Source organism: Heterocephalus glaber, unplaced genomic scaffold, assembly GCF_053883595.1.
Source record: "Heterocephalus glaber isolate CG9 unplaced genomic scaffold, H.glaber_assembly_v1.0 deba00001497, whole genome shotgun sequence".
Taxonomy (NCBI): domain Eukaryota; kingdom Metazoa; phylum Chordata; class Mammalia; order Rodentia; family Bathyergidae; genus Heterocephalus; species Heterocephalus glaber.
In genome coordinates, this window is record NW_028258320.1 from 43,350,997 (window position 1) to 43,364,181 (window position 13,185).

The 13,185-nt window shown below is 37.8% G+C and overlaps 1 protein-coding gene across 4 annotated transcripts in view; it reads left to right on the forward strand.

Moving 5' to 3' along the window:
* The window catches only part of Lgi1 (leucine rich glioma inactivated 1), a 35,720-nt gene extending 23,755 nt beyond the window's left edge, over positions 1–11,965 (forward strand). For all 4 annotated transcript variants that reach the window (XM_004838530.4, XM_087184940.1, XM_013069862.3 and 1 more), the window contains 4 exons: positions 2,155–2,226; positions 5,051–5,220; positions 5,504–5,668; positions 8,662–11,965. In XM_004838530.4, the coding sequence (XP_004838587.1) occupies positions 2,155–2,226; positions 5,051–5,220; positions 5,504–5,668; positions 8,662–9,497 (1,243 nt within the window). In that variant the 3' untranslated portion in view covers positions 9,498–11,965. The remainder of the gene's footprint in view (positions 1–2,154; positions 2,227–5,050; positions 5,221–5,503; positions 5,669–8,661) is intronic.
* The last annotated feature ends 1,220 nt before the right edge of the window (positions 11,966–13,185 follow it).

Below are 13,185 nucleotides of genomic sequence, written 5' to 3' on the forward strand. Positions count from 1 at the left end.
TTATTTAAAATATCCCCCACTCAAAATAAAATAAAATATTCCCCTCAGATAGGAAAGCAAACATGGTTCCTCTTCCTATGTAATACCATGGGCAATAATAATTCAGAATCTGACTGCTACATTTTATCTCCATTGTCCTATAATCCAACCTCCAGCCAGTTGCAGTTTGTTCTGGAGGGAGGAAAGGTGAGAGAGAAAGAGAGAGAGAGAGAGAGAGAGAGAGAGAGAGATCCACTTAGCACTTAGCTTGAGAATTTTAAGACATTGTGCCAGAAACTCAATTGAGACGCATATAGTGACTCTGAACTGGTCCAAAGCATGAAAAAATCTCTTCATTCAAACACCAGTCATGGATGAGGAGTATAGCTCAGTGATAGAGCACCTGCCTAGCATGCACAAGACACTTGATCTGAGCTGTAGCATCATAGAAAAGTTTTTTTAAAAAACAGTAGTCAGATGAATTGTGGAGATACTCTATTGAATAATCTTATCTGTGTTTTATTAATACTATTCATTCATATGGTCAGTTTTCTAAATGTTGTTTCTTGGACAAGTGTACACAGGAGCTCTTCTCCTTTCTCTTCTTCCAGTTAATCTTTTTTTTTTGTACCAGCGATTGAACTCAGAAGCTTGTTCTTGCCAGGCAGGTGCAGTGCCACTGAGCTACATCCCCAGCCCACTTCCAGTTAGTCTTTATTGAGAGTAGTTCAGGTACCAGGCACTATTCTTCATTATCTCATTTTCTTTTTCCAATAATCTATATTTTTTTAAAGGCACTATTATCTCTAAAACTATCTCCAGTATTCTCTCAGAAAAGTTGTATAACCAAAGTCACATAACCAGTTAGTGGTTGAGTCAGGATTTAAACCTAGCACGGAATGATTCCAAAGCTGTGCCTTTCATCACAAAATTGGCCATCATTGAGATTAGAACTTTCTGAGTCTATGCCCATTCTTACATTACATGACCACTTAGTAGTAATTTCTAACTTCCCCCAATGAAATAATAAGCTAAAAATAATAAGTTCCAAGTCTTGAATATTTGTACTTGAGAAATCTCACATTTAATTAGAGGACATGATGACATAGACTTTTGAGAGTGTTTTAAAGGACTTTTAAGAGGATTTACAAGAGCTTTGGAGGCCAACAAAGCTGTTTAGTTTTTATTTGTTTTGTTGAAAAAAAAACTATGAAAAAATATGTAACATATGCTGCTAAAACCAGAAAATTCTAGTACATACTGCTTTTTTTTTTTTTTTTTTTTTTTGGTACCAGGGATTGAACTCCGGTCCTTCCACTTGCAAAGCAGGCAGCAGCACCACTGAGCTAGATCCCCAGCCCCATAGTGCTTTTTCTTGATTATACAGCATCTGCACTTTATTATTCTGCATTTTTCTAATATGCATATAAGATTGTTTCCTATTTGTTAACTTTGATTAGTATCATTCTAGAGATTTGTGGAAGAACAAATAGAAAGAGAAAGGAAAAATAATTCCTGTGACGAGCAAGAGCTAATCGGAAGAAGGGAAAAAAGATCAAGGGGATGCATTGGATAGTATTTGTGAGAAAGCTTTTTTCTGAGGTAGAATGAGTAGAGTTAAAAGCTTTTTTAAAAATCAGAAAAGGGGATCATGTATGTGTTTTAGAGAGAAGAAAGTGTGTTGGAGAAGGCATAAAGCTATTGTACTATTGGTTATTGTTTGGAAGTTTAGCAGTGCTCTGAAGCAAGGGAGGGAGAGAAAGGCAGGAGAAGACATAGGCCTGGGGGCATTTGGAGATGACTCTTATCACCAGGTTAGTGAGTTATCACTGGAGGCAGCATAGACCAAACATCTGAGGATGTGAATCTCTCATTCTATTCTAAATGAAAACAGAAGCATCTAAGCATCTTGCTTGGTTGCTATTGTTGTTGTTGTTGTTGCCTTTAACCAATATAAAGTGCTATGTAAACATTAAATGAATATTGAAACAAAGAGGTCAGAAATTGAAAACATAACAATAGGAATCTGAGTGGCATCTTAGAAGATTTAAAAGTGCTATAGTATGAGGAATTTAGTAAAGTAGAAACAATAAAAGAAACTCATAGCTAAGCTTTGTTATTGAGTGCATTTATTTAATTTATCACTACAGTTTGTATCTCTCTTTTCTTTTCCAGGAGCCTCGCAAACAACAATCTCCAGACACTCCCAAAAGATATTTTCAAAGGCCTGGATTCTTTAACAAATGTGTAAGAGGATTTAAGACATTACTAATTAATTTGTAGTAATTAACAAGAAAAGCTGGTGTTGATGACTAGAATTTTTAATTGGCTTTAAAATTAGACCCAAATTTTTAAATTTTTATTTTACATCAGCCTAAATTTTAAATTTACACAGACTAGCATACGAGTCTTTCACAGTATTTACTGTTGGGAATTCTGAATATACAGTAACCAGGCATTACTTTGACAAAGTGTGTGTCTGCCTGCACAGGGTGACCATAGGGTTTCTGAGGGCTAGGAAGAGGAGACCCTGGCAGAAATATCAAGATCCCTTTTTTTCTCATGAGGTCCAGGAAATCAGGCTCTAAAGAAATAACATAAAGAAGTCTGGGAAACTGACAGAACAAGATGAAAGGTTACACCCTTGGGTCGGTTGGTCAACAGAGAAATGGAGCAGGAAGTGGGGGAAGGGAAGAAATTTGCCTTTTCTCTCATTACACTGAACAACAACTCTAGGCTTAATCCTGAGGAATTTGGCTTAAGCCCCAGGAAGGGAATGAACTTAATTATTTTTGACCCTTTTTCAAACAAAAGAGCTTTCAAACTTTGACTTTTAAGCCTCATAATGAAAGATCTTTGCAAGGAATTTATATATTTTGCTGTAAGCAGAACAAGTACTATATGCCTAACCCTCTCAAAAGCAATTTAGGTTCTTTTAATGGCCATCCAAAACATTAGCAGGGTATTTTATGTCTTAAAGTAGAACATAGGAACAAATAAAAGAGTAAATGAAAACAAAGATTTTTTTCACTCTATGTACTTTGCTATAGAACAGTGATGGTGACCCTTTCAGAGACGAGTGCCAAAACTTTAACCCAACCCTTATTTATCACAAAGTGCCAACATTGCAATTAAACCTGAATACTGAGGTTTTAGTTTAGAAAAAACACCACATACATTAATATCTTTTGTCTTGAAAGAAAAACAACACACAGGCCATAGGTTCACCATCATTGCTGTAGAGCATATATTGAAAACAACTTTTCTCCAATAACAAACAAAATCTGAGTCAAGTATTTTCTTTTAAGCCCAGTATTTAACTTCAAATAAGGAAGCTAATGAAAAACTTCCTTTGTTCTCTTCAGTAGTACCCCAGCCCCTCCTTCATGCCTATTACCCCAATTCCTAAATAACAGTTCATTTCCAAGAGAGTGCAAGAATCAAGACACTTGTAAAAGAGTTCTGCATGAATCAGCTATCTGCTGTGGTTTACAATAGCCCAGAAGGGTTGGCATTCATTATTCTTGATCAGAGGACTCTTAAGAGATGAAGCCAGTTCAGGAATGTTTTGGAATTTGGCTGGTGGTCCATTTTGGAGCTATATGGGATATAGCTCTTGGAGGACCTTCTATCCCATCCTTGTGTCAGTCCAACACTTGAAATTGTCTCAGTCTGTCTAGGGAATCCCATAATGGGTTTGGCTTCTTGGCTTACTCTACTATGACCAAATCAAGAATTATCTTAGATGTACAAGGATACAAGCCAACTTGCCTTTTAGTGAATTTCTTGGTTTTCTTGAAAGTATCCCCTAAAAAATGTTGTTAAATGCTATGTGATGCATGAAGACTAGGCAGCACCTGTCTTAAGAATTTTGTGTGATCAGAAAAGGAAATGGAATTCCTGAACAGAAACAATGGCAAAGAAAAACCAAAAAAAAACAAAGAACTTGGTGAGTTGGGATCAGTTGTGGAAAATTTGAACTATGCTATATAATTTGGTACGAGCATGAGCTATTGTACGCATACATTAACTATGGCAAAGTCACTTCCTATTAAAACTGAATTTGTAGACCATGGAATAGGATCAGAATTAATTATATCTGTGAGAAAGAAGAAAAGCAAAGAACTCATTTGATTTAATTAAATATGATACAATAATCACTACATTCTGTCCTCTAGTCCTGTGCTGTCCAGTATAGTGCTGCATGACACTTATAGTCACTTAGCCCTTACAATGTGCTACTAGAGCAACTGAGGAGCTGAATTGTAAACTTTACTTTGGTGGGGGAGGGGGTGCACAGGGTTGAACCCAAGGACTCAGATATGCTCATGTATGCTCTATCACTGAGCCACATCCTTGCCCCTTAACTTTTCAAACTTTAAGTTTATATTTAAAAATTGCTCTTCAGGGCCGGGGATTTAGCTCAGTGGCTTCATTGCCTGCTGGGCAAGCGCAAGGACCCAAGTTCGATCCCCGGTACCAAAAAAAAGAAAATTGCTCTTCAGTCAATTATTGAAAAACTTTTAAATATGTCTGAAACAACCAGTTGTATGTTTCTTTAGCTACAGATTTTATTAAATCAAAACTCATTTCTGATGAGAATTTAGGATGAGTTGAGATATAATGTCAGTATAAAATACACAGTAGACTTCAAAGACTTAGTTAAAAAAGGATGTAAAATATCTCAAAAATGTTTACATTGACTACATCCAAAAAATAAAACATATTATTAATTCCACTTTTTTTGAACTTTTTTAGTGCAGCTCTAGAAAAATTTAAATTATACATGTGGTTTACACACTATTCATTTGATAGCACTGCTCTGGGATAAACTGCCTTTGAATCCAAAAGAGAGGAAGTTGTGAGGCTCCATGGACTAGGGTAGCCTTTAAAAGTGCTCTGTGGTCACTCTCTGAGCCCAAACTAAGTGGTCAGTCAAGTCCAAGGCAGATCATAGGACACAATGTAAAGCCAGGCATGGTAATTTTGCTGATGTTAATTGCTGAAGAAGTCATGCTTCTGACATACCAGGGCCCTTGTACTGCAAAAGCAGCAGAAATTTGTCTTTCAGGGACCTTAGAGGGAATTCATTTAATTGTGATTGTAAATTGAAGTGGCTGGTGGAATGGCTTAGCCACACCAATGCAACTGTTGAAGACATCTACTGTGAAGGCCCCCCAGAATACAAGAAGCGCAAAATCAATAGCCTTTCATCCAAGGATTTTGACTGCATCATTACAGGTAATGTACTCAAAATCAATTTATAGCATAAAATTAAAATAAGGACTACTTTTTTTTTGTATGTATAGGAACTCATTTTTTTAATATCTTAAAAACAGACTGAGCACTTTAATTTAAAAAATTGTGAACCACTAAAACTTCATATGTTTAAAAGCAAAATAAAATTGCCATTTTACTATTTCTTGAAAATAAATATACTTCTTACAGGTAGTTGAGATCTAGCCAAAGAAAAAGGTATTGAGATTAGCTCACAGTTACTCATCATCATTTCCTATTTTTGCAGAATTTGCAAAATCTCAAGACCTGCCTTATCAATCACTGTCCATAGACACTTTTTCTTATATGAATGATGAGTATGTTGTCATTGCTCAGCCTTTTACTGGAAAATGCATTTTCCTTGAATGGGACCATGTAGAAAAGACTTTCCGGAATTATGACAACATTACAGGTATGAAAAGCCTGGTAAAATTCTGAATGGGAAACTAAACAATTTTTGTCAGTGGCAGTAGGAGAAGATAAGTGGTATGAGGGAGTGCTGTGAGCAAGCTTACAGTCTCCTGAATCAAAGCTCCACCTTTTACTAAGTAAGTTGGGATTGTCCTCTGAGCTCTCATCTCTTCACTTGTAAAATGGGAATAATACCTGACTCATGAGGTTGTTAATAAGATGCTATCATGGGTACTAGAAACTCAGCATAGGACCCATCATACTAAATACATAATAAAAGGTAAATTATTTTCCAAAAGGTATTGATTTCTAATCTAGCTGTGCAAGCTACTCATTCTCACTGGACTTCCAATTTTTTCTTACCTATGAAATAAGGTTTTTGCAGATAAACATGTCTCAAGCTCTTTCACACTAACATTTCTTTTGCAAAATATTAATGTATACCCTGTAAATAAGTTTTATATTCCAATAAATCTATAAATCATATGTCCCACTTAGAGATTTATGTCATATACATTATAGGTTTTGAGGGATCTTGCAGTGAAGAAACCTATTGTCATTATTCTTACATATAACTTGGTTATAGAATCCAGTTTCTTCCATGAAAATTACTTAGGTGATCTCATAAGTTTCTTTATCATCGCAACAGTTTTAAAAATTATGTCATAAATATTAGAACAATTCTGAAATGTTTACATCAGCTTTAGCTTGTAACACCTTCAAACCTGCTCTCTAATCTCCCCATAAAATGTCACTCATCAGATAAGGTATAAAAGGTTATAATTAGATTTTACTGGTGACCACCATCCCCAATCATCACCAAAACAGTCTGGGGCTTGCTTGAGACTAAGGTTACCCAGATAAAGGGACCTCTCCAAACTGAGACCCTTTTAGAATCCTTCTTTTTCAAAGAAGATGTGCTTCCATTTCTCCCCTAAGTTTTCCAATAGACTGCAGCAGAGTTTCATGCAAGCTAAACCAGGTTCTTCTGACCTGTGTACAGCACATCAGTTGCTGTAGATGACTCTTCAGAGGAGCACTTGAAAGACAAATGAAGCACACATTTGCAAAATTTCAGAGGGCACCTCAGAGTTTATCCCATCTAAGGTGCTGTCTTTGTTCCTACTGCTATAATAAAAATATCTTAAATTGAGTAATCTATAAACAGAAATTTATTTCTCACAGTTCTGGAGGCTGGGAAGTCCAAGATTAAGGTTCCAGCAGAGTCAGTGTTTTACAGGGACTTACTCTCTTCTTCAAAGACAACATCATCTCTTTGTCCTCGCATGGCAGACAAAGAGGACAAAGAAGGACAAAAGTGATTTCCTCAAGCTCTTTTATAAGGACGCTAATCCTATTCATAAGGACTCTATCCCCATGCCTTAATTACCCCCTAAAAACTTCAAATTTTTATAGTGTTCCATTGGGTTAAATTTCTGCATGAATTTTGGAGGTACATAAACGTTCAAGCCCACATCAGATGACAAATTTATGTAAGATATGAGGTGATTGTTTTCTCACTGCAGACAGACATTGCTACTTAGTCATGGTGCTTTCTTCCATAGTGCAGACACAGCCACAGAATCTTTCTCAACACAAGTTCTCTGTGTAGTCATAACCAGTAAGTCAATGATTATTGATACATACAGTGAAACTGTCTACCCCTGAACTATTCTTTTTTTTTTTTTTTTTGGTACCAGGGATCGAACTCGGGTCCTTGCGCTTGTGCAGCAGGCAGCAAAACCAATGAGCTAAATCCCTGGCCCTATCCCTCATCTATTCTAAGCCCTCATTGTACAGGATCAAGAAAACTGAACCCCAGAGAAGTTAAGTGATTTTTCCAAGAGCAAATAATCAGTTTGGTTCTGAAAAAAGTCACAAAGAAAAATAATTTTGGCTGTGGATGGAGCCAATTAGCAGAAAGAGCTAATGTAGAACTTTTTGCCTCAGAATCCCCAGTGCTGTAGTCAGTAAAGCTTGGGGCCCAAACTTGCTCTGCCTGTCTGAATTTTCTATAACTAACCTCCCTCTAAGAGATCATAGACTATTGATAAATGTCAAACTCTTAGAAAAAAGGATACTAACCGAGGCCACCGACAGATCCCTTATCATTATCTGAGATTTCCCAAAATAAGTTTCAGGAGCATCACCCATTGCTGTACCTCTTTTCACTTTTCTCCAGGATTCCTCTTCCTTCTCTTCTCTCCTGCAACAAGTGACCTAAAGTGCTAGAAATGTGACAAGTAGTATCTACTGCCTTTGTCAGGGAATCCTACAGCAAGAAGCAGTTTTTCTAGGACCAGGAATAGTTCAAACTTAGAACAACCCAATTGTAAGTAGAGCTAGGAGCTGCCCAAACCATCACTCTAGACTTCTAGAACTTTGTAGGTTCCTGGCCCAGACTGCAAGCCCTGGCATAGTTAACCTTGCCTCTGCTTGGGTTAAAAGCTTAAAGATGCTGGTAGGTAGGCCTGGGTTTGAATGCCAACTCTCCCATCGGCATCAGGCAGCAGAACTTAGTCCCCTCTGAGCTTCAGTTTGTTCATCTGGAAAAGAGAAGATGTAATATTTACCTCTTACAGTTGTTGGGAACATTTAATGAAATGACTTGATAAAACACACAGTAAACTCAATAAATGGTGGCTTTTAATTAGAATTACTATGGTTAATTTATGTGTCAGGAAAGCAATACTTTTTTTTCTGCAAGAAGTTTAAGAGGAGAAAATTCGGGCTGTACCTGTGTCCTGAGCACCTAGAGCAGTTTGTGTGTGACGTGACAAATTTATTATTCATAACAAGGCCTTGTGAGGTGAAAAGGCACAAAACTGCAAGATATTATTGCTATTGGCCTTGGAGACTGGCCTTGCCTAATCAACCAAGAAACTCTACTGTTTCAGGCTGATTTTTGGTAGCAGCTATATGGCCTCAGCCAGCATGTTTACTTATTCCAAAGAGGATACCCACACAACTAATCTCTCATTTGTCTCTTCCCAGGCACGTCCACTGTAGTGTGCAAGCCTATAGTCATTGAAACTCAGCTCTATGTTATTGTGGCTCAGCTGTTTGGTGGCTCTCATATCTATAAGCGAGATGGTTTTGCAAACAAATTCATAAAAATTCAGGATATTGAAATTCTCAAAATCCGAAAACCCAACGACATAGAAACATTCAAGATTGAAAACAACTGGTACTTTATTGTTGCTGATAGTTCAAAAGCTGGTTTTACTACCATTTATAAATGGAACGGAAATGGATTCTACTCCCATCAATCTTTACATGCCTGGTACAGGGACACTGATGTGGAATATTTAGAAATAGCCAAAACACCTCTGACACTTAGAACACCTCATTTAATTCTGTCCAGTAGTTCCCAGCGTCCTGTAATTTATCAGTGGAACAAAGCAACACAATTATTCACTAACCAAACTGATATTCCTAACATGGAAGATGTCTATGCAGTAAAGCACTTCTCAGTGAAAGGTGACGTATACATTTGCTTGACAAGATTCATTGGTGATTCCAAAGTCATGAAATGGGGAGGCTCCTCATTCCAGGATATTCAGAGGATGCCATCGAGAGGATCTATGGTGTTCCAGCCTCTTCAGATAAATAATTACCAATATGCAATTCTTGGAAGTGATTACTCCTTTACTCAAGTGTATAACTGGGATGCAGAGAAAGCCAAATTTGTGAAATTTCAGGAATTAAATGTTCAGGCACCAAGATCATTCACACATGTGTCCATTAATAAGCGTAATTTTCTTTTTGCTTCCAGTTTTAAGGGAAACACACAGATTTACAAACATGTGATAGTTGATTTAAGCGCATGAGACACCAAATCCTGTGGCTGCCATCAGAAACTTTCTACAGTACATGACCTGGATGAACTCAATGCATGATGACTCTTCTTATCACATTTGCAAATGAATGCCTTTTAAACATTGAGACTGCTAGAACCAAGCACTACCAGTACTTCATCCTTAACTGTCCAGTCCAGTGGTGTGGGAAGTTACCTTTTATAGGGCAAAATTTAATTGTGTGACTGCTCTTTGCAGTGAAGATGTGTAAATAAGTGTTTAATGGTATCTGTTTCTCCAAAAAGAAATATTAATATGTACTTTTCCATTTATTTATTCATGTGTTCAGAAACAACTGCCAAATAAAATGTTTACATTTTCTTTCATATCCCAAAGGTAATTATTTATGGGAATTGATTATTCTTCTTGATGGTATACTGAGGAAATAGTTTATATAATAGGATTACTTTTGGATCAAGGCTTTATGATGTGAATAATGAGTGAAGATAAAACACTGAGATTGATTACCCCATGATTTACAAACAGATATATCTATGTCTGTATCAGCTGATTTGGAATGTACAAAGGTCTTTCCAGAGATAATGGATTTTAGGGACATCTGAAGTGAAATTTTGACAAATTAAAACAAGAGTAGGGAAATTTTGCCTATTACAGAAAGACTAATTTGAAATAAAGAGGAAGACTTCTTTTATAGCCCCAGCTAAAAAATGTCATTCAGACAATTTATAGAAGAAATTAAAAATCAAACTTTAGGATTTAAAAATTCTTTATCAGGGACTTTCTAAATGTTTGATTCTAGAATCATCTAACAGCATATAGAAATTGTAACTTTATAGCACTTGCCCCAAATGTAGCTGCTATGAAGGCCCCTAATCTGATCAAGGATACTGCACTTTTAGGAACCAAATTTTATGTTATTGACCAGCTGCACAGTGACCAGAAGGCTTATCTTTGATTTTTCTGAATTCTTACTTCTAGATCATATGAGTCCTTGGCACCTACCACAATGACTGTGATATAGCAGGCTCTCAAAAAGTGCTTCAGAAGAAACATATAGGCCCTTCTCTTATACTAAACATTATGAGGTCTAATCGGTCAGTATTTACTGGATACTTACTAAGAATAAAGAATGACTGGGGAGCAGTATTAAGGAAGAGCAGGACCTGATCCTTGCCCTCTGGGGTCTTAAAAGATGAATTGGGTAATAATACAAAACCTTACAGAGTAAGCAATGAGTGTCAGGAATCATGTATACATTCCAGATTATAAATATCTGGGAGTATTAAGTATAACTAACTTCTGGGACATTGTCATCCTTGTTTAAATTTAAAGGGAAAGTATTATTTCAAAAGGGGATCATGACAAAAGATATTCCTGCCAGAAACTAGTTGTGTGTGCTGCTTTTATGGAGGGAATCAGGGTTTGCTCCTACTAAATGTCCCCCAGACTCTTTTGCCATACCACTGGGTAGAAGCAGGCAGACAGCAGCCTCTCTGCCCAGCACAGATCTGGCAGACCAAATCATCAAACAATCTGCACCAACAATATTTACACAGCCTCCTGGCAGCAACATCCTGAGAAATTATGCACAAGTACCAGATTTCTTTATCCATACAGAAAAGATATTAGTCTGACATCAGGCTTATAGAGGAAAAGAACACATACCCACTCCTGACCCTACAGCTAGGGAGAACTAGCCTTGAAATATCTCTTACTTTGCTCAGTTCTCTTCCTATAAGCAGAATCATATGCTGTTAGAGAACACCTGTTTTATACAGACTGGGTTTAAATCTAGCTGTGCCGTACACTGGCTTTGTCCATAGGCAAGTTTCTTAATTGACTTGAGCCTGTTTATTTGTAAAGAGGGACAATAGTACCTACATTCAAGAACAAGGGAAGGATTGAATGAGAAAGTGCAAGAGCAGCAGTTTGTATTTTCCAAATGTGGTCACCACTATTTCTCCCATCCCCTGTGATCTGTGAAACCCTTGCCCCACTCCATCAAGAGGTGGTGCCTAACTCACCTGTCCTAACCAGGTGGGTTTGTTACTTGCTTGTAACCCATAGAATGTAATGGAAATCATGCAGTTTGAATTCTGAGGCTGTTGTAAAAATGGTGATGCTTCTGCCTTATAAATTGGGACACTGTTCATGGACCCCTGATCAGCTATGTATGAAGTCATGCTAGCCTGGGGCCACCATTCTGTGCTGAAGCCCAGGCTCCATAGAGAAACTACATGTCGGTGCTTTGACCAAGTGCTCCAGCTGATGTGTCACCAACAGCCATCATCGACCACCACTCCTGTGAATGAGGATGTCTCCAGTGGTTCCAGCTCCTGCTGTCAAGTTACAACCAGACATCAGACCTTCCCGACTGAGGCCACAGACATTAGGGAGCAGAGAAAAGCCATCCCCATGGTGCCCTTGTCCAACTTCCTGACCTATAGACTCTAAGAACATAATAAAATGGTTGTTTTAAATGGCTGCATTTCAGAGTGATTTGTTATGCAACAATAGTCATTGGAAAACACAAAGTGCTTATCATGGAACTTCTGCATGTGAACACTCACCAAGTAATGGGTGTTGCTAATTGACTCCACAGCCCAAATACTGTACACTTTTCAATCATAACTTACTCTATAAATTAATCATTCATTTCACTTTTTGTTTCATTTTTTATCAGTATGAGATCCATGATCTTTCCCTATACCAGGCATTGTGCTACATTCAAGGAGGCAGAGATTAAAGGCCTAGATTCTGCCCTGTTAGTTCTCAGAGAACAATCAACTATTGAAGTCAACAAACTAACTCTCTAGTTTACCTAAAAGCCTGAGGTCCAGAGCTGCAACATGAGCTGGCTGATTTTGGACTATCATTCAAGCCTTCTAATACTCAAGACAGTCCTCTCTCCATTCAAAAACTTACTCTGCAAACCCAACCTGGGATTGTAGATAGGGAGAGAAATAAGTGAGGAAGAAGGTAGAGAAAATAAATCTAAGAAATATTGAGGAGGGAGACATCTTCCCTGTCTTATATAAACTATCTCCTCTCCAGCCACTGATGATTGGACCTGAAGTAATTCCAAGTCCAGGTGTTCAATGAAGAAGTTCTCTCTCCTGGCCCAATTAGCCACAGGCACCAGATTTGCAAGGGAATGATCTTAAATCAGGCTCACTAAAAACAGAGAGATTTGCTGAGGAAGTGTTCTTGAAACATAGCTATAAAGAAGTGAGAAGAGCAGTACTGGGGAGAAGAGGATGCTGCGCAAAGACAAGAGAAGAGTGGCTACAACCTGATCCTATAGAGTGAATTACAGCACAGATGTGTCCTGCCTTGAGGCATGAAGGATGGACCAGTTAGCTCTTCACCTGATCATCACAAGAGAAAGTTCCAGCTGGGTAAGGACGAGCCTCCAGAGAAGAGTATACACAAGCTATCATTGACCAATACCGACAGCAGGTGCAAGGTGAGTGTATCAACCCAGAAGAGGATGTCTGGGTAGGGTAACAAGAGCATATGGTGCCACAGTGATGACTGGGTAGCTAAGACACTATTTTGAAGCAGCCAAGTGGCCCCTGTACCACAAAAGTGAAAAGCTGGTCAGAAAAGTGAGAGGAGTCTGAAGTAGAAACTCAGAAAAAAGCAGAAGTGAGAAGCTACACAGTCTGAAGGAAACAAGAGAGAGAGAAGTAAAAAAGAG